At 44.9% G+C, this 26,563-nt stretch overlaps 1 protein-coding gene across 2 annotated transcripts in view; it reads left to right on the forward strand.

Moving 5' to 3' along the window:
* Positions 1-4,254: 4,254 nt before the first annotated feature.
* FN1 (fibronectin 1) overlaps positions 4,255-26,563 on the forward strand; it is a 52,462-nt gene continuing 30,153 nt past the window's right edge. For both annotated transcript variants that reach the window (XM_030952920.1, XM_030952921.1), the window contains exons 1-18: positions 4,255-4,482; positions 4,706-4,834; positions 6,320-6,457; positions 8,284-8,415; positions 8,543-8,680; positions 11,048-11,206; positions 12,629-12,829; positions 13,629-13,808; positions 15,248-15,424; positions 16,237-16,389; positions 18,196-18,324; positions 19,822-19,965; positions 21,742-21,863; positions 23,075-23,252; positions 23,379-23,555; positions 25,121-25,249; positions 25,367-25,456; positions 25,981-26,175. In XM_030952920.1, the coding sequence (XP_030808780.1) occupies positions 4,326-4,482; positions 4,706-4,834; positions 6,320-6,457; positions 8,284-8,415; positions 8,543-8,680; positions 11,048-11,206; positions 12,629-12,829; positions 13,629-13,808; positions 15,248-15,424; positions 16,237-16,389; positions 18,196-18,324; positions 19,822-19,965; positions 21,742-21,863; positions 23,075-23,252; positions 23,379-23,555; positions 25,121-25,249; positions 25,367-25,456; positions 25,981-26,175 (2,728 nt within the window). In that variant the 5' untranslated portion in view covers positions 4,255-4,325. The remainder of the gene's footprint in view (positions 4,483-4,705; positions 4,835-6,319; positions 6,458-8,283; positions 8,416-8,542; positions 8,681-11,047; positions 11,207-12,628; positions 12,830-13,628; positions 13,809-15,247; positions 15,425-16,236; positions 16,390-18,195; positions 18,325-19,821; positions 19,966-21,741; positions 21,864-23,074; positions 23,253-23,378; positions 23,556-25,120; positions 25,250-25,366; positions 25,457-25,980; positions 26,176-26,563) is intronic.

The raw sequence follows: 26,563 nt of genomic DNA on the forward strand, positions 1-26,563 counted from the left end.
TTGAGACAAAATAGTTCCAACTCTGCCGAAAATAACATTTTTCAAGAGCTGGCCCCACTGTGCTTGGTGTGGGACACCAAGCCAGGTCCCACAGTCCCAATCAGCGATGCTCGTGACGCATCCTGAAACAGCAACTCAGAGTTCCAGAGCCGTCCTGAGAGTTCCCAGAGCTGCTGCAGAATTCCCTGTAGGGGCATCAGGATGGGGTATTTAGTATTTAGGGCAACATAGGTAGGATTCAGGCATCTGTGAAAGTCTCTGCCAAACATCTCAAATGTGATGAAGAACAGGTTTTCAGCTCTTTGAAGCTGGTATTCTCCATCTGGAAGCTTCACCAGGGAATGAGGGACTGTCCCGTGCCACTTGCTTGCCAATTCCCATTGTCATGGGTCTAATGAGAGTTCTCATTTTTGTTGATGTTTTGGCAACAGGAGGCATGTCAGGATCTCAGGTTCTGTTCTTAAATCACTAGTATGTGATGTAAATACCTAATTGAAAGTCAGGAAAACAAACAAACAACCTGAAAGCCCCAGGAGAACTCCTCTACCCAGGAAAGAATGGAAATCTCTTCTCCCTTGCCCTCCAAAGCTGCTCCCCTGATTTTGCAGGGAGTGGCTCACAAGAGTTAAATGCCTGGGGCTGACAGTACTGCAGACTCTAATGCAAAACAAGAGCTGTGGCTGCAAACTTCTCATCACTGGCAAACTACAACAATTTGGGTAGACCAAACTAAATCTCCTAATCCAGGGATAGCTAGAGAAAGGAAATGCATTTTTCCGTGTTGATGACACTGAACAATTCGTTGGGAAGGAGTGGGGAGGAGGGAGAAGAGAAGGAATTTCCATTGATAGTGCCAGAGATGCAGTTAATGTCCTGTCAGAGAGTATTTATACCCGATGAAACTCATTCCTGTGCCGAGTCCCTGAAGCTGCAGCTAACGGGCAGAAGGAATGGATTTCATTTCAAGAGCCCTGTTCCGGATTCCTGGACGAGACACTCAGCAGTGAATGAAGCACTGTGCAGCACAGCCTCAGCAGCCTTGAAGTGAATTTTGCTGTGACCTAACAGAAACCACAGACTTGAAATTGTGATGATTCAGAAATTTTCGGCTCGCAACAGGGGTTCTTGCAAAATATTTGGGAACTGCAGGAAGCGTTTAATGGTCTCCCTATGTCAAGGAGAGGAATCCTGACCTTTTCTCTTCATGGTTCCTGTTCCTTATAAGCAATAATTTTAGAAGGACATAATTAAGCCCAAGTGGCCTTTTTTTCTAAGGTTACTTATAGAATAACAAGTGACTTGGATTGGTCCTTTATGTACTGATTCACCCTCTCTTTGCTGTTGGAATGTGCCGAAGAATGGCTACAGGGACAGACCATGCTCCCAGTCACACGTGTGGCTCCCCACAAGTGTGTGCAGTAAAGGAAATCAAGTGGAGAGGTTTATCTGCAGAGCAATACAATGGAGCAACAAAAGTCAGGAGAACTTTATAAGGGTATGTGCCTTTCGTAGCCAAGAGTCAAAAAGGTAGGATTTCAGTAGGAAAAAAAATTGAATAGACCAAGAACATGAATCAGAATACCAATGGCCAAAGCAGAGGTTTGGGACATTCCTAGCCCTTATTTGGATGCAGAACCCATGAACGGGTGGTTTATAAATTCAAACTGATGTCATCTGAAGGAAGATTTCAGGTGAATCTTCCTTTCATTTCCTGTTAGCTTGAGGGACAAACTGACAGAGGGACAGACAAAGGAGCTACATCCCTTTCCTGAAATAAATAAGAGACATCTCACAAAGTTTAACAGTATGCAGTATAATAATTACTACATGCTTGTATTGTAATTACTGTCAGAGATTCCTTTAAAAAAGAAACCAGGCCGTTCCAAATAATTTTGAAATACTACTTGTAAGACTATTTCTGCTGGCTTGTAAATGATGGCTATGCAAGAAACTAATTTAAGCATCACTGGAAATTATAATTTTGTTTTATGTGCTTCCAGTAATGTTTTCTCAAACAAGGATCTTACATTTGTCCCTGTATTTGTGTAACTAATTCTGTGGAAAGCATTAGCATAGTCACACGCTTGCTGACATTGTCTTTTCTCATTCAAATTTCAGACAATACAATTTTCAGTTTGTGTAAGTACTTATACTGCCCTTGAAGACCTAAGTGCAGTGCAAAATTACATGAACTGGACTTAAAGTAGACAGAAATCAGGTCAATGTCAATAATTTAACCTTCATGGGAACTATACCTGACACATGAACCTTTTATATGCCACTTGCAAATAATTGCTAAAAGCAGATATTTCTTCCTTATGTTTGCTTATTCCACTACATCCTGTTCCTTAGGTACTTAGCTCTTACATTTAGCAGATTTCCCTGAGCAAATTTTATATATCATAACCCTGCTGTCCTTGAAGGCTTCTCATAACCCTTTCCTTTTCCATGCCAATTGAGCTCAATTAGCAGCCTATATCAGCAGCAGGATCTGGTCACACATCCATTGGCTCTATACTCAGTAACTGGAAAAATGATCTCAAATTGCCTCCTCATTGCATGTATGGATGGAAACTCCTCTTTTCCACTGATTTCCACTCAGTAATTCTTCTTTTGGAGCAAGCTAGGTAAAGTACATCCAACACTCAAACAGCAGCATTTTCTGACTATGTGCTTTTCACCCGGCTTTTATCAGAGAATTCCAGACATAAGGTGGAGTGTGAGATGGAATTCGAGGATGACACATCATATCTTAGGTCTCGGAAAAGCAGGAACACTTTCTGAAAGCAGGTTCTCATTTCAAGAAACTGGATATTTGCTGGCTTATGATGCTGTGTCCCGCTTCAAAAGCTAATACTCTCCCTTGCTGTGGCCACCTTAATTCTGTGAATATTATGTGGGACAATGAGTCTATGGTGACTCAAAAAAATAGATAAATTTAAAAAAGGCAGTGCGGTGGATCTAAAAATAAAAATTAGGAAAGGTGGGAATTAGCTCACCACAGCTCACCTCAATTGCCAGGTCAGGTTTCAATTTCCAGTAAGTTTTCAGCAGAGTAGCTTGTGTAAATGTATCTGTGGGTACTCCTCATACAGGGGAAAGGAAATTTCCTTGAAAACAGTTGCCTGACATCGCAAGTACGTGTTTTCCTGGAATGGAGCACGTGCTGGGTCAGTAATCTGCCTGCTGCCATAGCCTTCATCCCAGCAGTGATGTTACTGCTGGCACGTCAGTAAAGAGAACACAGAGGGTTTGCAGGAAGTGGAACCAGAGCATGGAGCTCAACATGCTGAAGAACTCTTACGGAAAGCTGTGGATGTGCACCTTAAAGATGTCTGGAAACACTGTAGGCTACTTCACACTCAGGTTTGTCTGAAGAGTTGCTTTTATACATTGGGAACTGCAGCAGACTTTTTAGATAAACAATCCCTTTGCCAAGACAAAATAAGTGTGCAAAGCATGAAACACAACCTTCCTCTATGGTCTGAACTTGGGTGCTGGTCCAGGCACTGTACCAGAATGGGGCATGCACTTTGTTCACTGGCAGCCTGAGAGCCACACTTACTGTTCACACTCTCTGCTTTGCAGTATTCCTTCAAACTAGGGAAAAGAAACCCCTCCAGAGCAGCAGAGATGCTCATGGGAAGAAGACAGATGGAAGAGGTTGACAGAATTTGTGTACAGCAAGGTTACATTAGGGCATCACACTGAAGAACCCTTCTACTTAATAAAGGCTCAACACCTAGTATTTCTTTCACTTTTTTTTTTTTTTTTCTCAGAGTTGATTTTGGACAGCAAGAAATAAAGTCAGACAAAGAGGGTGTTAAATTTATTTTGAATGGAATGCAATGACACCGATTTTTCCAAGCGAGGTGTGAAAGCTTTTAACCTTGAGTTCCCAGCCGTAGATAAAACATCACTCACAGTTGCTATTTCCAACCCGTATGTTGCACCTCACCTTCTCCCCTGTGCAGAACATTACTCCTCCTGAACGGAGCAGTATCCGCTTACAGGCAGCGCTGCTCCACGGGAAAAAAAAAAGGAAAGTTTGCCTCTCCCTTCAAAAAAAGCCATTTTGTTCAGCCAGATGTTCTACAAAATGGCACGGCCGCTGTGCTTGAGGGGGGCCGGGCCTCCCACCCCGGCGGGGCTCGGCGGGGCGGTGGCGGCCCCCGCCCGGCCCCGGCGGCGCCGAGGCCAATGGGCGCTGGGGCGGCGGCGGCCGCCTCCTCCCGCCCAGCCCGCCCTATATAGCGCCCGGCAGCGGCGCCGTGCCGTCCGTCGGGCTGTCCGTGCCGAGCCGTGCCGAGCCCAGCCGTGCCAGGATGCCGGGCCGCAGCGTGTGGCGGCTGGCGCTGCTCGCCCTCTGCCTGGGGGCCGCGGCGGCGGGGGGACATCGCCGCGGGGCCGGCGGCAAGAGCCGGCGTCAGGCGCAGACCCAAACCACCTCGCTGCCGCAGGGCACCGCCGCGCAGGGAAAGCGTGAGTACCGCCCGCGGGCAGCGCAGGGGCAGGGCACGGCAGCGCCGGTGGCCCCGGGGGGCTTTGTGAGACCCCCGAGCTCGCCCGTAGCCGCCCCTCGGTTCGGCAGACCCGCACACGTTTGCGCCCCGCGCCCCTTCCCTCCCGGCTGCTGCCCTCGGTAACGCCGAACTTTGCTTTCTTTCCCCCCCTCTGCGTCCCCGTTCCTCCTGCTCTCCCCCAGAGACCTGCTATGACAATGGACGATACTATCAGATAAACCAGCAGTGGGAGCGCACTTACCTGGGAAACACTCTGGTCTGTACCTGCTACGGTGGGAGCCGAGGGTTCAACTGCGAGAGCAAGCCCGAACGTAAGTTTGGTGGCCCCTTTTGTCTGCGTCGAGACCCCAGCGCGGCTTTTGGTGCCGAGTAACCCAAGCCTTGTACGAGTTAGGGCTGGCAGCCCAGGCTTTCCACTGAAGTTTGGTACTTAGGGTCAGTAATGGGATCTACACTCAATTACACTGAAGATCTGGCTTGGGATTTTAAGAAATGCTTTTCATTAGCGATGGGCCTGCCACCAGAACCCTGAGCCAAACATCACTCATCTCTCTGGAGGATTGGATCTAAACATTAATTTTGGAGCCAACCTCTTCTTTATAATGAACTGAACTGACTCCTGGACTCGCACGGGGAAGTTCAAATCTGGAGTCACTTTGCAGCTCTGGCTCTGCTCTGTTTGATTGCTTCACCCCAACTTTTCATAGCTGTGCAGTGTCGTCAGCTTGTTTAAAAATATTTCAACTTACAACTTTCCACAGCCTCCCGGCCTTGCTGTGAGCTTTCTATAATTGAGTGTAAAATGAGATTGTTTAGTCTGTGCAGAAAAAGTTTAGGGAACAGAAAGAAGTTTAAATGCAAAGTCTGCTGGAGGATGTGTCTCTCCAGGATTCGGTGTAGTTCAGTTTATCAGATGCAATCTATCTGTATTTATTGGTCTGAAGCCACTGGTTTGCCATAATTCCTTTATGTTGCTCTGGAGATAGAAGAGATGAAAAGCTGGTTCCTGGCTGATAGTGTTCATGTAAGACAGATGTGAGCATCTCAGCCATCTGTTCTGCATGGTTTGTGTGCTGCCTGCCTCACAACTGGAGTATTTTAAGGAGTACTCAGTCCCCTTACTCCATAAAAGAGGGTTCAATCTACTTTTCCTTCCCCAGCAGAGATTCCCAGTTTTTACAGTTTTGAAGTCCAATAGGAAGTTTTCCTTATGACACAATGAACTTTATCTGCCCAGCAGTGCAGAAAGTTGTTCTGCTTCTCATCTTGAGTCTGGTGGCAGCACTCATGTTCTGTAATCACTTACCTGTGCATCAGTGTGAGCAATGCACAAGTAGTGAACTTTGCTGTTGACTTTGGTGGGACTGCTGCAGAATTTGGGATTAATCTACACAGTTTTTGCTAAGTCAGATTGAGGAGGTTTAGCATGACAAAGCACACAGTTTCCAGGGGTTGTTTGCTCCCTCCTGTCTTCTCTCCTGTTGGCTTCAAACAGCTGGGATTGATGCTTTCAGGCATGCCTGCCATGTGCAACTTTTGGTTCCCTGAGGGAGGGAAGAAGAGGTTATTGAAGTTGTTGAGCATCATGGGGGCCTTGAGGGGGCAAATTTCGCCCAACTTCCTCTCTGCTGTTTCATCCCATGAGGAAAGAAGAGACTCATAGGCATTATTCCCCAGGATAAAAGGAGTATCTGTGTGAGGAGGCAAGGAATGTGTTTCTGTTGACTGTGCATGTTACTGATGTGGTTACATGAAGCTGATTATTTTATTTTATTTTAATTTTTTCTCCCTCATAGCTGAAGAGACCTGCTTTGACAAATACACTGGATCCACTTACCGGGTCGGGGAGACCTATGAGCGCCCCAAGGACTCCATGATCTGGGACTGTACTTGCATTGGAGCTGGACGTGGGAGAATCAGCTGCACCATTGCCAGTATGTAACTAAGAGCCTCTTCCTAGACCTCTTGTTCATTAGAGTCATATTTTCCAGAGCAATTTACACACTATTCCCAGTGCCTGTTAGCTACAGTTGCATTGGAGTTTAATCCAAAGCCCACTAAAGCTTTAAAATTAATAGTCCTTGTCCCCTGTACATTTGCACAACCAAACTCTTTTTATTTAAGAGGTCAAGTGCTGTGTGAGAAAACATAGGTCAAAAATTACTGTTAGTGTCCAGCCATACAGGCTAGTAACTTATGTACAAGAATTACATCTTCGCAGGTGCAAGTATAAAAGTAGTTTTTTGGCTGGAGAAAAAGTCTGCTCTGCAGCTGGTGTGTCAAAATAACACAGTCAGCATTAATGGGACTACTCAGAATAAATGATAATAAATGAATGTCACCTGAGAGCCAGTCCTTCATCCTCCAAAAATGTCATCAACACTTGTCTGTAAGGGAACTGGGATTTGATATCCAGACAGCAGCTTAACATGTTTCTGCAACTCCTTTTTTGCTAGCCTGACCCATACTTTCCTCTTGCTCTTCTCTCTTCCCTTGGTCCTTTCTCCCCAGCTCCTGTTTCATGTCTCTGTCTGGAAATCCTTTCCTTATTGAGTCACTGAATTGTTCACAATTTCCCCTTAGTTCATAATTGGACTTTCTGTGAGCCCAGAGGAAGATTGCTGTGTGTCAGGATTTTTAGACTGAGATTTCAAAGTCTCTGAGGTACCTTTTGAGAAAAGTCTTGCTGTTAAAAGTATCCAGTTTCTTGTTTAAGACACACATGCAGACCTTAGTAGTGTTGCCACAGAAGACTCGGAAACCAGCCATCATTGTAGCATGGGAAAAAAATAATGCATTAAATCTAACAAGTAAAGCTGGAGCCCTTCTGAATTTAATGGCACTTTATTGGGCAGGGATGATAAGTGTTGTAAGAAAAAGAGTCAGTAAGGAAATTGCAAGTGTAAGAGCAGCCTTGTTTCCTCATCATCAGCCTGGTTTAGAGCTCACTGGAGAGTCTCACTGGCTGCAACTGGCTTTGAATCAATCTTCAGAGCTTTGAGATTCCCTACTTTCACAAATGAGCCCACAAAACATTTTACTGGCTCTTAATAAATGATGGGATGCGGGTTTTTTTTTCTTTTTTTTTTCCCTTGGATTCTTCCAAAGAAACAAACCCTGTGTTTGCGAACTGCCTTGTACCATGCAGCCCTCCCTCAGCCTGAGCTGCCTCAGAGCTGTGGGGCACTGATGGGTGGGAATCTGCCTTTCCCCCGGGCAGGCTTTCCAAACCCCAGAAGAGGTCTGATTTCTTACTGGACTGTCACAAAAGAGGTCTAATTTCCCACTAGGCTGTCACACCAAGCACCTCCTTATCCTCCACATGATGTCCTGGCCACCATGTCCCTCATGAATGGCCGCAGAGAAGCCCAAGTGGCGTTGCCTCAAACAAGATGGAGGCAAACCCTCTCTCGGCAGCCCTCAGGCCGAGAGCAGGGTCTGAGGGAGAAACACGGCCTCATCACTCCCTGGCATTCCCTTTTCATCAGCTGGGGTTTGGAACATGGAGAAGTTAGCTGAGGGAAGAGGACAGGGCTTGGGAAGTGCAGAAAATAGCGGGCTCCAACAGAAAATGGCGGGAAATGTTGAGCGCCATTTTACAGGCCAATGTCCCCCCTCATTCTCCTCAATGTCCCTCCTCCTTCTTGCTGCCCTTACCCCAGCTTACCCCCTTTGCCCCTGGCCAGATGGCCCTTACCTTGTCACCACCATGCCGTCCCTGGCGTGTCCCTCACCTCGCCTCCCCTGTGTGCCGCCACAGATCGCTGCCATGAGGGCGGCCAGTCCTACAAGATCGGCGATACATGGCGCCGGCCCCACGAAACAGGCGGCTACATGCTGGAGTGTGTGTGCCTGGGCAACGGCAAGGGCGAGTGGACCTGCAAGCCTGTGGGTAAGTGGCTGCTCCTTCCTCCTCCCTCAGCGCACTCAGGGTGTGTGGGCCCTTTCTCCTCATCCTCCCTGAGGTGTCCCCGTGTGGGAATGCCCTGGGCGGGCTCTGATCCGCTTTCCCCTCACAGCCGAGCGATGCTACGACAACACGGCCGGGACATCCTATGTGGTGGGAGAGACCTGGGAGAAGCCCTACCAGGGCTGGATGATGGTGGACTGCACCTGCCTCGGTGAGGGCAGCGGCCGCATCACCTGCACCTCCAGAAGTAAGTGCCAGCCTATGCTTCATTTAGCTTACTTATTTTTTTTATTTTCCTACTTACTTTTCGTCCTGCATGGGAAAGGAAAGTTATTCCTTTGTTTGCCCTGTGCAAGTAACAGTAGTTTGAGAGGGACGGGTATCCCCTGAGGAGTGGCGGGAAACAGACGAGGGGACAGAGGCCTGTGGTGGTGTCTTGGTCACCATTTGCTGTCTGGGCACACTCCCCAGAGCTGTTAATCGGCGCTGGGACAAGGGTTCCTGGATTATTTGGGGGTTTAATCTCATGGAGAGAGAAAGGTGTAAGGGATCTGTATGTCAGCTGAGCCACAGCCAGGCATCTCCCAGGAAATCAGGGAAATGGCTTGGCCCACAAAATGGCAGAGCATCTAGCCTAGGACATGAATTTCTGTGCTTTCAAGGAGCCTTCTGAGGGACAATTGAGTGGTTTTTAGGTTAAATACCCTTTCCAACAGTAGGATCTGCAAGATTAAAATATTTTCTTACTTCTTTCTCTCTATTACTGTTTATTTGTTAGCTAAACCAGGGTTTGTTTTGCCTGATCTACCATCTCACCTATTGCTTTTCCCACCCCATTTCCCGCTCCAGCAGCACAGGTGATTTTTTTTTTTTAAGTTTTTGCATCATTGAGGGACTTTACCGCAAATTCTCCATTTTATTTGTATTTGCAGAGCAAACAGGACTTTTAAAACCCAAAATCTTGCTTGTTTATTGACCTTCTGTTCCAGTCCTGTTAGCTCTACCACAGACCTTACTTCTGTCTCAGGTTTACACCAGTTGCCTCAAGAAAGTTTAACTTTGTACCTTACACCTTGGTTATGCAAGGTTTGAGAAACTCTTCTGTAGCCTTTCAATTGCCTCATATTCAGTTCCCTTGGGGCACACAAATAATGGATTTTTGCTGATATGAACAGCAGCCTTGATGATATAAACAGCAGTAAAGAATAAGACATTAAGGAGGGTTGAGATGAAAATGGAAGATCTGGAGAGTCTTGGTCAAGAAATAAGCTATAAAAATCAATCCAGCCTTGACAATATTAAGTCAGTTAAAGATATGTGGGGAAAAATCATTAGCTGTCAAATGGGAATGAATAAAACAGAATGTGTTGTTTGTGAATTTTGGAGGACTTATTACTACTAATAAAATGCTTTTGGCAGTAGCTTTCTTTCCATCACTGAGTTCTGTGCTGTTGTATTGTGGGGGAAATTGCAGTATAAGGAGCTGTTCATTTTTCATTTTGTTTTCCAATTACATTTGAATAGAGAAATTCAAATTTATGTCTATAAAATGATACCTCTAGCCCACAAAATGACATTACTCTTCAAGTGTGTGCTGCTGTTATATATCTTTTATGGCCAGCATTTTCCAGAATCACAGCTGGTTGCCTCCATGACATTTCAGCTTTTCATTGAGAAGTGTGTCCATTAGACACATTTTTTTCACATTTGCAAAATTGCATGATGAATACCTCACCAATTTACCATACTTCTGGCAAATGCCCAATTCCTGGTCATTCTTAGCAGTGTGAATCAGTAACATGTTTTCTACATTCACATTCTGTCCCATGTGCTCTCTCAGTGGCAATCTGGCTTAATGCATCTGTCCTTCCACAGTTCTTCATAAATCCATGTTCATTGATCTGTGATTATATTTGAGCCACTGTATCAAGTTTCCCTTGAATAAGAAGGTAAAATGTTGTAATGGAAGAAGAACTAGTTAATCCATGTGGATCTGGCATCCAGACAAAAGTAGTTTGTTGTGCTGTCCTTTGAACCCATTTGCTCAATTCATCGGGGGCTGTGGGTTATTAAAGAGATTTAGAAAGTCTGGTACTCCTGGTATTACTTGAGCAGCTTGTATTAACTTCTCTGCAGCTTCATGCAGGCTTCTTTTGAAAGAAATGGGATTTTACATGTTACCCTCAAACAGGTTTTAGTCCCTTCCATATGAGAGAGAATCCTGAACTTGAAATGTCCCCTGTGTATGAAATGACCAAGCTGCAAAGACTCCTGTTTTTTGCTTGAAAAAAAAGAAAGGATCATTAAAACAAGTTTAGCTTTAGGGGTGTGTGCTAGACAGAGTGGGTTTAGAATGGCTTTAAAAAGTAGCTCATTTTGACAATGGCTGCAAAGTGAAAGCACAGTTCTGGAAGTGAATGGAAATCTTTCAGGATTTTGGGATGCTCTCAGCCTGTGCAGTTTAGTTCATGTAGGAATTGCAGTAGTGGGCTCCAGAGAATGAGGTGGGCCTTTAATTCAGGCTTTAAAGGATGAGTTTGTTTGGTAGAGTTGGTGGTGGAGTGCTGGGAGCTGCCCAGTGCAGGCCCAGCTGAGAGTCCTGTTCCTCACACAGATCGCTGCAATGACCACGACACCAAGACTTCCTACAGGATTGGAGACACCTGGAGCAAGAAGGACAACCGAGGCAACTTGCTGCAGTGTGTCTGCACTGGGAATGGCAGGGGAGAGTGGAAGTGTGAGAGGCACACAGCCCTGCACACCACCAGCACTGGTAAGTGGCACATCATGGCGTGGAACAGAGGGAAGGGGAAGAGGAATGGCATGTTTTGACAGGTTAGGACTTGGAGTTGAGTTGTTCCATCCTAATTCAAGTATTTTGGAGTCTTGTCTGGGAAAGATCAGCAGCAAAGAGGGTCAGAGTTCAGAAGATGCTCCTTGTTATTGCATGTGGAGATAAGATTAATTGGTACCTTGTTCCCATACACAAATGGGGCTGGCACATACAGATGGGATTGCCTGCACAATCACAGGGCAGTAAATCACATCCAGGGCCCTGCATCCACAGGAGCTATCTTTGTCTTGGGAGCATGGCACTCCAAGTTAATGTTTGAACTTTATGTATTCCCCTCAGGGTAACTTTCTTGAAATGTCCTTTATTTAAACCCCACTGCGACCATCTGGTTTCTTTGACATGATAAATACACCTACTAATGGCTGAGCTTAAAAACCCAAAAATGTCAAGGAATGTATACAATGCTGTTTAGTATCTGTACATGAGATAGCTTGTAATTTCAGTATGAAATATTGCCTAGTTTACGGGTAGCATATTTTTTCTGCCCAAGGTTTACATCTTCAGCTCCTAAATTCTTTCTTTTTTTTTTGTCATTTTAAGGATCTAGGTTTCTTATCAGTGAGTGCAATGTAGAACTTCTGTTTTCCTGCAGTGCCTACACTAAATTTTTCTTGGTAAATGACCTTTAACTGTTTGGTACCAGCAGGTTAACTTAAAACTCTCAGAAGGTCTGAACTTCAAAATGAGTAATGCTTCAAGGATGACAGTATTTTCAAGGGTTTCCATTATTACTTCCCCTATTTCAGCCGAGCTGAATTTGTGGAGGTTCCTGTGGGAATCATTAGCAAAAATTCATATGATGTAGACAACAACAAGCCTCTTTGTCTCTCAGTGTTATTTCAAAGTCGTAATATGCTAAAAACTTTGATTTGAAGTTTTAAAATTGCTGAGTAAAAGAATACATTTTAAATTATTCTTCTTGTTTCTCAATGAAAAATTCAAAATTAATCTTTTTGCCTTATCTCCCTACTCCCTTGTTAATTTTTATTCTCTTGTCACTGATCTTGATTTTTCCATTCTACATTTCCTTCAACTAATTTTTTTTTCCCCCCAAAAAATTGTTTTCTAAACAATTGTATGAAAAAGACTTTCTAAATGCTTTCTAAAGCCACTCTACAGGGTTGGTAGCCAGAGGCTGTCATTAGCAGAGAGGGGGAGTCATTCTTCTAATTTCAAAATTTGCAAAGTGGAATAATTAAGCCACGTCTCGGGAAGCTTAAGAGTGTCGTGCCTTCCGTCTGCTGGAGTGCCTGAGGTTTTATTATCTCAGCACTTAATGGCAGCCTTCTGTTGCTGAGCTTTGAGTGCCACATGTCCCTTCTGTGCCACATTGTGCTGCAGGCTCTGGCTCCCCCAGCATCACGAACGTGCAGACGGCGCTGTACCAGCCCCAGCCGCAGCAGCCCCAGCCCCAGCCCTACGGGCAGTGCATCACCGACAACGGCGTCGTCTACTCCGTGGGCATGCAGTGGCTCAAGACACAGGGCAGCCAGCAGATGCTGTGCACCTGCCTGGGCAACGGAGTCAGCTGCCAGGAGATAGGTATGAGCTGCTGTGAGGTCTCTAGGACTGTCCTGTGGCTTAATTTCCAAGTAGAACCCTTTGTGTGCATGTCAGAAGTGTCCTCTGAAGAAGACATAGTGGAGAAAGGTGCAAGGTGGGGACAAAATGGTTTGGTTATCTGAAGCCTGGTTGTTTAAGGCAGGAATGTTGGCCAGTGAGCTGTATATAACCTTCTGAGGGGGAAACAGAGCCCTTAGGGAGCAGCACCCTTTGTGTGTGTGTGTCAGAAATATCCTCTCAAGAAAACATACTGGAGAAAGGTGCAAGAGGGAAAGAAATGGTTTGGTTATCTGAAGCCTGGTTGTTTAAGGCAGGAATGTTTCCCAGTGAGGTGTGTATAACCTGCTGAGGGGAAACAGAGCCCTTGGGGAGCAGTACCCTTTGTGTGCATGTCAGAAATGTCCTCTGAAGAGGATGTACTGGAGAAAGGTGCAAGGTGGGGACGAAATGTTTTGGTTATTTGAAGCCTTGTTGTTTAGGGCAGGAATGTTTCCCAGTGAGCTATTTATAACTTGGTGAGGGGAAACAGCGCCCTTGGAGAGCAGCATTAATAACTTCATTCAAATGGAGCTGCAATAATATATGTTTGGAAAAGAATGTGGAGTAATGCCACAGCTATGGAGCTGTCTCTTGGTGTGTATTGGCCCGGCTCCTTGGCAGTCAGTGTGGGTTCCCAGCAACCAGCAACTTGGCCTGGAGGGACTGTTGCTCTTTTAGAGCTCTGAAATTTGTGAATTGCTTTAAACTGCAGTCTAATGCTGTGATTTTCTTTCTGAAGCTGTGACCCAAACGTACGGTGGCAATTCTGATGGAGAGCCCTGTGTGCTGCCTTTCACCTACGATGGAAGGACCTTCTATTCCTGCACCACCGAAGGGCGCACGGATGGGCACTTCTGGTGCAGCACCACTTCCAACTTCGAGCAGGACAGGAGATACTCCTTCTGTACTGAGCAGAACGGTGAGCTCCCCTCACAAGGGCCTTCACATGCATGTGACCCTGGTGGAGGGATGGAGGAGGGAGCAGAGGAATCAGGAACGGCCTGCCTAACAAATTCCAGCAGTCTGGAAGGACTCGAGGCTGTGAATGGAGGGCTGCCTGGTAACAGAGCACTTGTATGCTCTTGGTGTTTTTGGAGGGTGCTACAGATGTACCCTTTGAGTCCTGTTCTCTGAGCTGACCTCAGAATGGGAGTACCTGGTCATGGTGGAGCTTTCGCCCAAGGGACGCTTATCTTTGGCTTTGCTTGGGTGAATTGCTTCAAGCAATGCCCATATTAGGCTGCAAAGAGGAGGATGTCCATGGAGTACAGTTTGTGCAGTCCTGTCACTCCCTCCATCCTGGCTGTCTAGCCGGGCTGCCATATATAGCAGTGCTCTTCATGTGATTTGTGGTCACTGATCAAGAGCTGGGGCATGACTAAGGCAGCAGCATTGCCTCTTGGCGGTGGATGGTGAGTGTTCACAGCACAGATCTGTCTACCTGTGTGGTTGTACTTCCTGGAGTGCCTGTCAGACATCCATGGAGCAGTGTCCAGGCTGCTTCTTGAGACCTTGGAAAGAATATTTCATGTTCCTACATGAAATACTGCTTCTTACACTGCATAGACACTGACTTTAAAATTCTGTTCTACTTTGGTTGTTTTTTCCTGATAAAAGTCAAGCCTTTTTCTGCAGCACTTATAATACTTCATTTTTAAAAAGACAAACACCCAAAAAAACCATCCAAACTCTGTCCCTGTCCATGTACATGTTCATGTTTTAGAGAGGCTTCTTGTGATACAGTGTGGAAAAGAGAAATGTGATATAGAAAAATCTCAGTAAATGTCTTGTTGTTCTCCAATATTTGTAAAGCAGAGTTGCTCAAGAGGTGATTAGTTCAGGTAGATTACAGCCCTCTTTCCACTGCTGCTTGCAAAACATGAAGCTTCCAGCCTGCAGAGAGGTTTTGGCTTGTCCTGTTGTACATAACTGAGCTGTAACCCTTTCCTGAGGGTGAAGGCTTCCCTTAGAGCTGAGGGGCACCACTGGGAAATGGCTTCAGAGATAATATAGGTATGCTGAGAGCTGTGAGTTTATTTCATTCCCTAGGCCTTGGGAGAAGGCATTTGCAAAGCTCCTTCCCAAGCACAGTAAGCTTTGGTTTTCCCTGTTTCCTGGGAATTCCCATGGCTGGCTCTGCAATTCATTCCAGAGCAAAGCTTGAACTGAGCTGACCTCGTGCAAAGCTTATGTTTCCACATCTGAATTAATTAAAGCCAAGAAAAGAGGCCTGTGGATTATATACAGGGCACACATGGGAAAAAGTAGTGCTAGTGTTTTGTTTTCCAAGCTCTTCCATGCATGCTAAGAGAGAGTACAGGCTGAATTTGCATCTGTTCCCTTCATTTTTTGGTACAGTTTTGGTCCAGACACGGGGTGGCAATTCCAATGGTGCTCTGTGCCACTTCCCCTTCCTGTACAACAACCGCAACTACACCGACTGCACTTCCGAGGGACGGAGGGACAACATGAAGTGGTGTGGAACCACGGAGAACTACGATGCTGACCAGAAGTTTGGCTTCTGCCCCATGGCTGGTAAGGCTGAGAGCCATAAAGGGCTTATGGAGCACGTGGTTCTTTGTGCTGGAAAGTGAAGATCTCTGTTGTTGATCAGATATTGATGACTTCTAATCACCTGCATCTCAGCTCAAAGCCCTTAAGGCATTTCTCATGTTTTCTTTTGTCCTTTTTTTCCCCATTGACCATCTCTAGCAGATTTAGGTAGTGCCAGGAGAAGACAATTTTCATTACTTCTTTGCTACAAGCCAGTGGTAGGCATGCTCTTCAGCTGGTGTGAGTCCTTGATACTCCATGATACTAGTTAGTTTATTTTTCTTTTTTTAAATTAAACTTTACTTGTGACAGAGTATGGAGGACTAAAGAAATAGTTGCCAGTAGAGGTTATTTTTGTCAAATTTTGGTGAATTTAACTTTTTTGTTGTGAGACTTGCTGGAATTTACTGTTAATTTTTTTCTTGTCTTTCATCTACTTCTTCAGATAATGTTGGGTGCTTGGAGTTTTTCCTATAAGTTTCTCTGATACTCCCAGTAATTTTTGAGTCCTTCTATAAAGTTAAGAATAGAATCAGTTCATAAACTAATCCTTAATTTTGCACAGGATTTTGCAACAGTAGGTACTTCTACAGCTGAAAACTTCAGAAGTTTATATCATTAGATCTGCTCGTATAGATCTGCTGGAGAACATAAATTTGAGTGTGTGCCTAAAATTTCCTTGTTAAGATGCAGAAACCACTACCTGGCATGAAGGGGCATTGCAAATGGTCTCAGTCCTCAAGATCTTGTAAATTCTGGCCTCGTAAATATCCTCTTGCTTTCTTCTCACCCAGCCCATGAAGAAATCTGCACAACCAACGATGGCGTCATGTACCGTGTTGGGGACCAGTGGGATAAGCAGCATGACATGGGCCACATGATGAGATGTACTTGTGTAGGAAATGGCCGTGGAGAATGGACCTGCATTGCCTATTCACAGCTCAGAGGTACTGAATTTCATGTTGATATCACCACTTCACTCTAAGTGGGAGGTGGCAGAAGTTGGTATTCTTTTCTGTCATTGTGGGCTTGAGCCCACACTCAGGAACTGTTGTTTACTGCTTGGAGTAGTAAGAAGATTAGAGGAGCTGTGAAGTTCTTGTCTTGTTTATGTGCTGGAAAAGTATATTCCAGGCTCTCAAGCAGAGGCAAAACTTGTCTTGATCATGATATCCCTCCCTCCTTTTGTCTACATATAGGAATTGGCAGCACTGTGATTTTACATGGAGCTCAGTATAGGCACCTCCCTGCCTCAAGAACAGACAAAACTCCAGACTAGTCTGAAGTTTGAAAGCAGAGCTGTTGTATTTTATTGTTCTGCAGTGAAATTTTCAATTCCTTTGTGCTGGATTAGCCTTTTGCTGGCTAATCTATATGGAAGGCTGGCAGGAAAGCATGGAGATTACTCTTATTTATTTACTCGTTTGTGTGAGTGGTCCAAGTGGAGAAGTACTTAAGCAATACCAAAAAAAGAAGACTTAAAAGCACAGACATTTGATCATCCTACAGCTAGCTCACGGCATTGGCTTCATGTCTGGAAAAGGCAGGGGGGTTGCTGTCAAGAGGCCAAGAAAAGGACTCTTTTAACACCACTGCTGAAGTGGGATATAATTTATAGGGAAAGACTCCCTCAAGGGCTTTGGAAGGGATTTTTTAATGTGTTCCTTTCAGCGTGAAAGGCACTGCTCAAAGTTCTGGGCTGTGCAAGTCCTGTTTCCACTTACACAGCTAGTTCTCTGCAGTTCCATTCTGGAGTTGAAGTGGTCTTTCTTGCTGAGGAGAGGGTAGAGATACTTGGCTTTTTCAAAAGGCAGAGGTTATCTATCTGAGTAGAGCTGTTTAAACACAGCAGCCAGACCTTGGCGCCTGCAGGAGAGTCTGAGCACTCCTTGGTTTATCCAGATGCTGTGCCCATGGTGTGGGAAAATATCATGGGGAATAAAATCATGGGAATCATGGACTCACTTCCCCAAGGACAGCTGGTCCAGGATTGACTCCAGACCTGAACTTGGGTCTCTTGGGTCCCACTTAACAAAACAACTTGCTCCTGGGCTTGTTTTCATGTTTGTTTTGTCTTTCTGCTCCTTGCTGTGATTAGACTGGCTTTAGGAATTCTGGGCCAGATCCCAGATGGACATTGAACCTAATAGAGTGATACCATTGTATTACAGCATGGAGTCTGGTCACTGTGTTATGAGGGAAGAGAGGCACCAGTAGCATCTAGTGTGTGTAAAAGGTCTGCCTCTGCCTTCAGATTACTACAGGGAGTAGCAGTGATACCCAGCAGAATAACATGATGAGGATGGCTGTACTTCTTCATTGTATCTTCATAAATTTGGAGCAGCCCTTTTCTCCTTGTGTAGTTGCAGTGATTTGAGCTTGAGGAGTTTCAGCTGAGATGTTCCTCAGAGGAGATGGCCAGAGAGTCAGTGTGGTGGTTTAGAGTTTTGTTCACATGTGGGATCTGTCTGAAGGAACAAAGAGGCAGGTCTGTAGCTGGATTGTGTCCTACAGACCTCTTTTCTGCAAGTGTTGCTTATTTGTACAGTGCTGATAGATGAACTAGGGAGCAGGTCTGTGTGTGCAGCACTGTGAGTGTCACAGATTACAGAAAGGAGGGCTCCTCTCTGCCTTGGATGGAGCTGGTCACAATCAGTCTGTGTGCTGATCTAGCAAGGCAGTGATGTTCCAGGCAGAAGGGTTCTGTCTCAGTGCTTACACCTATTGCTGATGAACTCTCCTCTCTCCCCCAGACCAGTGCATTGTGGATGGCATCACCTACGACGTGAACCAGACCTTCCACAAGCGCCATGATGAGGGGCACATGCTGAACTGCACCTGCTTTGGCCAGGGCCGGGGCAGATGGAAGTGTGATCCTGTAGGTGAGTCACTGGCTGTCCCCCTTGCCAGACACACTTTGTGCCTCTGTACAAACTGGCTGTGGTATGGAGAAACTGGTGTGTGAGTTTGGGCTCAGTCTTTGTGCACTATCTGTCCTGAATTGTACAAAAGCAAAACTAGAAGCAACACTGCATTTGCTGGGGGTAAGTGAAAGGACTTAATTTAAGGACATATGCTTGGCTTATCACAGCTGCCACAGAAGAACCACGACTGTGGCAAGCATATGGTGTAAAATGTAGCAGGTTGTGGTAGCAGGGCAGTTAGCCTGTGGTCATTTGACTGGATTCTGGTACCTCAGCTGTCAGCTTAGCAGAGCTCTCAGCCTGAACACTGATAAAACATGCAGCTGGGCACTGATGCTAGGATCAGTTTTCTTGTCTTTCTCTATCCTAAAATCTTTCAGAGTTTTCTCCCTGACCTGAGGAAGGGGCACTAGCATATATTAACTTACCTTGGACAGAATTGATTTTTTGGCTGCCCTTTGGTCTAGCAAAGAGAGAGCTCAGGATGAGAACATGTGTTAATAGTGCTCTGGAGGTTAGCTAAAACCATCATGATTCTATGCAGGAAGGAGATTTCATGTCTTCCTCCCCCTCTTCCCTAGAAAACCTTGATTGGAAGATAAGACCTGGCTGTTTGGTTTGCAGTTACTAAGTCCAAGAGAGCATCAAACTATTGCCAGGAAAATCTATTGGAAATTGCTGGTTGTGAAGCTCTGCTTTATTAACAGTAGTATCTGTACATGTTTACTCAAGGAACATAGAATGTAAAGCTCCTGAAAATTACTAGTTTGAAGGAAGGGGTGAGGGGATGATTTCAGCTATCTGTTTAAGTGCAATTAAAGTTTTAATTTTGTTGGCTTTGTGTAAACTAAGCTCTTATTTATCCAAGCAAACATAATGCTGGTTCTCACTGAAAATTTTTGTGGAGCCAGGCATAGATGCAGTTGTCAGAGTAGAAAGTGTGCTGAAGTGCTGTACTGTGCTGTATTCACACTAGTTCAGCTGATTTCAGGATCTGCTCTGTCCCCCTTTGGTTTATACAATGGTAAATCTGGAAAGATTCTGCTGAAAATAAAAACATTCTGGGGGCTATTAAAGCATAAATGAATTCTGAAGGCAGGAGGAATTTTTGCCTTTGATCTTCTTGAGAGCAGCATGGTTTAGCTTTGGATGAGAGATGAACTCAATTGGCCAGGGTAGAATTGAGCTCCAGAGCAGATGAAATTCTTTCTAGAAGGAAAATGAAATGCATCACAGCTGAATTAGCCCCCTAATATAGAACTTAATACATGCAGTGCTATATTAAGAACCTTGATTTGAGACTCCAGTTCTATTGCCACTTTATATACTTGTATTTTCAGCGCTGCATTTCTTTGTGCAAAAAGGGGGGACTTCTTTGCTTTTGGGACTTTTTTGTAGATAATCCACTGTGGTTTCAGTAACACCCAGTGTGAACTGTCCTTCTTGTGCCTCCAGACCAGTGCCAGGACTCAGAAACCCGCACCTTCTACCAGATTGGAGACTCCTGGGAGAAGTACGTGCATGGGGTCAGATACCAGTGCTACTGCTATGGTCGTGGGATTGGAGAGTGGCATTGCCAGCCTCTGCAGACCTACCCAGGTAAGAAACCCAACAGAAAATGAACTCACCTGCTGAGTGGGACCTGAGGAAGGCCAGCTTCCCACCTCTCACCTGTTCAGGTTTCTGTACCTAATGCATTTTGGTTTCCTTTTAAAACAGAACAGATTCTCCTGTCCCTTGGCAGACACAAGCAGTGGTCAGGGGTTGATCAAGCGGGGCTCAGGCTGTTTGCAGCTATTCCTGAGGCCAGGGGTAGTTCAGAGAATGACCCTCAGTGCACACAGCAGCTTGGGTTTACATTGCCTCCTGGTATTTAGTGATGTCACACGTGTGATCTTCAGCTTATATTTCCTGAAACTCACATGTGTGATTCTTCCTTTTCCACTCATTACAGAAGCAAAATCCATTATGGAACGAAATGTTTTTCCTGATCAGTGCCCCAAAGACATTAAATATTTGAACTCTTGTTTGTCCAGGCAATTCCAGGAACTCTATAGGAATGGGCAATGCCTGTTTGTTCGTTGTTCAGCTTCAGTTCCCTGAACAGAACATGAGGGGAACTTCTCTACTTTCCTGTTCAAGGTTGCAACTGCCACTGTCTTAATCTGAATAAGATGAAGTATTAAGGCTTGCTGAGCTTCATTTACTCCTGTTGGACTGCTTAAACAAACATCTCCCTGAGCTATGTGAAATATGCATGCCTCCAGCCTGGAGACCAGGCTTGGGGCTGCTTTAGACACAAGAGTGACTGAAAATGTGTAAATAAACCAAATCTAATGTTTCTGAATGTAGGTTTGGGGTTAGGTGAGCTTTGAAATTTTCTGCCTGTGGGCACAAGTTTGTTTTTCTAGAAATCCTGTTAAATGGGGAACAGGTATATATGTTACATGGTTGTCCAAGTAAATTATTATTAGAAATGTTGGGAATGGGGTGACGGTGCAGCTATTTAATGGCTTAAACACTTTCCTGCAGATTCCAGGGATCTCTTTGCTGGGATTTTCTGAGAACTAACATGAGGACAGTGCTGCTGAGTGTTCAGTAACACCTCCCCAGTGAGCCCAGACTCTCTGAAAAGAGAACCATAGGATCATAAAGCCTGTCCTTCTCTATTGGAGAGCTTGGTGGAGGAAATAGACCTCAGCTGACCTAGCTGAGTGCAATCAGTAGTCTTAAGCATTAGAGCCCTGCAGAACTTGTATTTTCATCAGTTCATGGGCCTCTTTTGTCTCAGGACTTCCACCTACCCTTCTGGTGGGGTTTGTGTACAGAAGAAAAGTCTCACTATCTGTGGAATCCTCTGCAGAGTCATGAAAATTCAGTGTTTCAAATGAACTGATGAAGAAATTTAGTGAAATAGTAGAAGACTAGTGTCTATTTTCAGAGTATATTCAGTGTCAGACCAGAAATTTTCCCTTACCGTGGTGCATGATTAGACCTGGATTTGGCAGATGGTTTTTATCAGCTTCCCTGCTCCATTGCAGAAGATATGAATGAAGAAAACAGTTATTTGCTGAGAAGTTCCCCCTGTCTCTTTGAACAGCAAGACTTTGCTTTGCAGACTTTTTCTGTACTAGACCTCTCCCATTTTCCATTTCATTGGTATCTTACAGGAAATGGACCCAAGCAGTGCCCATTAACTTCCCCACAGAATTTATTCTTATTCACTGGTTTTCTAGGTAGCAATGAAGAATAGAAAGACAATAGAACTGATTTCCCATGTATAGAAATACCATGTGAGCCATGCAGCTTTCTTGCTTTTTGATGACTCCGTAACATCCCCAGTAGGTTAAAACAGCAACTCTTTTTTTTTTTCAGGCTCAACAGGACCTGTTCAGGTGATCATCACAGAGAGTACCAATCAGCCCAACTCCCACCCCATCCAGTGGAATGCTCCTGAACGGTCTCACATCACCCAGTACATCCTGCGCTGGAGACCTGTGAGTGCCACATCTGTCATCATTTGTTCCTCAGGAGTACTTGATTTGGCTTTTCCTGGTGTCTGAAAGAAGTGGCTGACACAACTTCTGCAAACTTGAGTTGCTTATTCAGTGTCTTTGGCCTCTTAAGGTCAACAGCTACTCTTGAGCATCAAGAGGAGAGCCAATGCTGTATAAACACTTAATGTTTTCTTGCCCAAACTTCACCGGTTGCTGTGTTCATAAAATATTTTATTAAACAAAGCACTAGTACAGCAAGCAGGCAAGTTTATATCCTTGGGAATGTAAATCCTTGTGGAAGCTTCTTCATCCAAAGAAATGCTGTTTTAGTAACATGTGCATATCCAGAGACTACTGGGATACATTTTATTCTGTTAATGTGGAGGTAAAAATGACTAGGATATGAAGTCATAAACAGCTTGTGTAGGATTAAATAAACAGTCATTCCCATCTTCTCCAAAGTCTAAACCAAACCTGGTTAACCACAGCTCATTGGCTGATTCCTCTGTGAGGAATGATTTGGTTTAACCAATGCAGATGAGCTGTCTTCCAGCTCCCCTGAGTAGCACTTCACAAAAGACCACTTAATGATTAAGAGCATTAGTACCTCAATGCTGCCTGTTATTAAGAGAACAATAAAGGCCCTGATCCAAAGCCATTCAAGGCACTCAAGTCTTTTTACTGATTTCAGTGTATCTTGGATGAAGGCCTGAATGAAATGGACTTTAAAGCACTGGAGTACAAACCTCAGAGGATGGAGCATTATTTTAAAGCTTCCCATAGAGTTCAAACACAGGGTAGAAGGGAAGAACCTCTCTGTATATTGTTTTCAGATGATGGCTTAGAGTGTTATTATGAACAGGCTTCAAAAGTGTCTTTTCCAACCACTACTTCATGCCTTGCTGTGCTTTTGGTGAAGGAATGAGTTGAATTTATAACAAATAATGCTTCTTTTAAAGGGCAAAGTTCACAGCTAGGCTGTTTTTAGTTTACTCCTGTAAAACCTAACAACTCAATGCCATTGGTCCTGCTTCTTGGCATACTTTTCTCATCTCCTTTGACTTGCTTCTGTCTGTGCACTAAAGCCATTCAAGTCACACTTGTGTTTGAATATTACAGTGAGTAGTGACCACACAGCAGGTTAGGACACTAGATTGCCCTGCTTGCAGCCTAGGCAGTCTCTCACTGTCCGAGTGTCCTTTTTCTTGCAGAAAAACTCAGGCCGGCAGTGGAAGGAAGCCACCATCCCTGGCCACAGGAACTCGTACACCATCTCAGGCCTGAAGCCTGGTGTGATTTATGAGGGACAGCTCATCAGTGTCCAGCAGTACGGCCACAAAGAAGTCACCCGCTTTGATTTCACCACAACCAGCACCACAGCAGTGACAAGTGAGCTGAGCAGGGGGACATCCAGGGAAACCTGATCTCCTTCACCCACATCCTTGCTTTGTGCATCCCACTCAACACAAAAGTGTAGTGATGCTTAATGCAACCTCTCTTTCCTCTCTCTGGTAGGCAACACTGTTTCAGGAGAGACAACTCTTCTTCCTCCCGTGGTTGCTACTTCAGAATCTGTCACTGAGATCACATCCAACAGCTTTGTTGTCTCCTGGGTTTCTGCTTCTGACACCGTTTCTGGATTCCGTGTTGAGTACGAGCTGAGCGAGGAGGGTGATGAGCCCCAGTACCTTGGTGAGACAATGCTGTGTGTGCCAGGGCAAAGCACTGCTCACAGTCAGGGCATCACTGCTCTGTGGCACTCAGTAGAGCTGGTGTGAACATCACAGTGAGCACCTCCCTGTCTTTCAGTAGGATTCAGTTAGGATATGAGAGGGGCAGGAGCAGCTCAGATTAAAAAATCAGTTCCTTGTCTTTTCTCCATTAATAGCTGTAAGAGAACAAGGCAAGTAAATAGCAATATCCCCTCAGAATACTGTCCCAGAATTCTGCAGAGGAAAACTGCCTGAGCCAGGAGTGGTGGATGAGTAATAACTCTAAGTAGATATAATTATTCTTTTCATCTCCAAGAATCTTTGCTCCATTTTTTTTGCTCAGTTTTTTTTTTTTCATTTTACAATCATGTAAAGTTACTGGCTTCCACAGCATCCTTGAAATGAGCAGCAGTGCAGATGAGAAGAGAACCAAATCTGTTTTTTTGAACCTGCCTCCTAGCTAATTTTCTTTGGCGTACCTTTGTCCTTCCATCAGAATGGACAGAGGGAACTTTTTCCCAAATGCCCTTTCTTGGCTGCTTGTTATCTCATGGATATCTCATCATATCTCAACTGCTCTGTCAGTTGTTTTGTTTGGATCAGATCTTCCTCATTGATAATATGGCAGTTTAGCTGAGCTGGAAAGCTGGTTAAAGGCACTGGACTCAGACACAGGAACTGGTTTTCTAACATTTACTGTAGAGCCCATGGCACCATTACATGTAATTTCATTTTAACTTCTTTTTCCTAGTTTCCTGTCTTAACAATGGTAATAGCAATATCTCACCTCAAGCATTTGAAGTTATAATAGTTATTGGGTGAATGTGGTAGAAGAACATGACAAAAAGATAAAAAGAACAGCAATCTCCTGACCTACTAATTCTCCCTGGACTGTTGCTGCCCTGACCTCACAGGCTTAAACACTGAGCAGAAGTGGCTCTTGTGGAGACTGCCAGCACTGCCACCAACTTTCTTTCTGCCCAGACAGCTGAACTGTGAAGCAGCTCCTGAGCTCATCTGTCTACAGACAGAGGTTTACAGGCAGATTGAAAGGCAATTCCTAGTTTCCCCCAAGATGCTTGGTTTCAGTCTGGTCTGCAAGGACCTGCTTCTTGGGGAGTTTTCTACATCTGGCACGTAGGTGGACATCTGGGAGAAGGGAAAGAAGTTCACTAGCCCTCATAATGTCATTCTTCTCACTCATGAGTCAGTGTTTCCACATAAGCTACTCATGTGAAAGTTTTTCCATATATTTCTGTACCGAATGTTCAACAGTCAGGGTATGAAATGAGTATTCAGCTGAAATGGCTACAATGTGCAGGGGGCTGCTGCTCAAACTGCCCTGCAATATCCCTTGGTTGCTGGTCCCAACTCTCCACACAACTCTTCTGAGGTGAACCAGACAAAGTGCAGAGAAACTGCTGTTTTATTGCTGAAAGACTGTGCTTCAACCCAGATGAGAACAGGCTTCTCAATTATTTAATTTGGAGAGAAAGCAAGAAGATGGAATTGCTAAAACAAATTTTTCTCTCCTGCCTTCCTCAGATCTTCCAAGCACAGCCACTTCTGTCAACATCCCTGACTTGCTTCCTGGTCGCAAGTATATTGTTAATGTCTACCAGATCTCTGAGGAGGGAGAGCAGAATCTCATCCTGTCTACTTCACAGACTACAGGTATGTGTTGGTAGCTGTTGCTGCACTTTGAAAGCTGTTGTTACTGTTTGCTCAAGAATTTTTTGTTACCTCTTACCCTCACGCTTGCTGTCCTCCTGTGTTTCTTGTCTTAAACAGCTCCTGATGCACCACCTGACCACACAGTGGAAAGTGTGGATGACACATCCATTGTCATCAGCTGGAGCAGACCGCAGGCTCCAATCACAGGTTTGTCCAGTTGGAGTGCCCTTATTCTGCATTATTGGTAGAATCTGAAATGTAGATGAAAAGGAAAATTAAATACAACTCTGGGACAAAGGTAGTGCAAAATTCTGCCTGGTCAGAGAGACCAGCTGGAAAGCACATGGGCAGTTCAGCATTTCCTTGGCTTCAGTGGCTGAACCAAGCAAGGCTAGATGTAAAACAATTCCTTCTGGATTTGTGTTAAATAAAAACAAGCCCTTATATTTGTATCTGTCATCCAGACATCCCATAGTGAGCATGAGAACAGTGCAGGCCTAAATCCACATGTCAGACCTCAGAGAGATCCTAGCCCAGGTCAGACTGTGCTTTGGAAGGTGGTGTGAGTGTGTGGTCTGTAGATGGGACGTGAGCACAGGCAGGCCACAGGTCCTGCTGAAGTTCAGGACTATTTTTATCAAAGCTCAGGAGGGAGATCAGTTCAGCCCTCATTTCTAGCATTCTTTGTGCTTACTGTTTGTGCTGAGGATTACATATTTCTCTTGTTTCAGGTTACAGGATTGTCTACGTTCCCTCTGTGGAAGGCAGCAGCACAGAGCTCAACCTGCCTGACACTGCCACCTCTGTGACACTCAGTGACCTGATGCCAGGGGTTCAGTACAACATCAGCATCTATGCTGTGGAAGAAAACCAGGAGAGCACTCCTGTCTTCATCCAGCAGGAAACCACTGGGGTCCCACGCACAGGTAATGCTCAGCTTCTGGGGTTCTGTCACTGAGGTTTCTGTTGCTAGCTAAGGAAGTGCTTAAATGAACTCAGTTCTGGTTTGTGGGCTTCAATTTAAGTTTCACTGGTATTGAAGTTCTGTAGTAAAGTCATACTTATTGACACAGTTAAAACACCACTCTGCATTAACAGGGTTGTAATTCCCAGGGATTGGACTGCAGGCAGATCTTGCATTGTCTGCAGAAGAGAGATCAATTTCCCAAGTTATCTTAGGGGGATTCTGCTAAGAAATCCTCTGAAGTGCCTGGTGTATCATTTTGACCCAGCACTTGGCTCACAGATGTTCAGGGTTATGTATCAGACACCACAACACAATGTTCAAACTGTTCACCTGACTTTTCCCTCTCC

The sequence above is a fragment of the Camarhynchus parvulus genome, chromosome 7, assembly GCF_901933205.1.
Source record: "Camarhynchus parvulus chromosome 7, STF_HiC, whole genome shotgun sequence".
Taxonomy (NCBI): domain Eukaryota; kingdom Metazoa; phylum Chordata; class Aves; order Passeriformes; family Thraupidae; genus Camarhynchus; species Camarhynchus parvulus.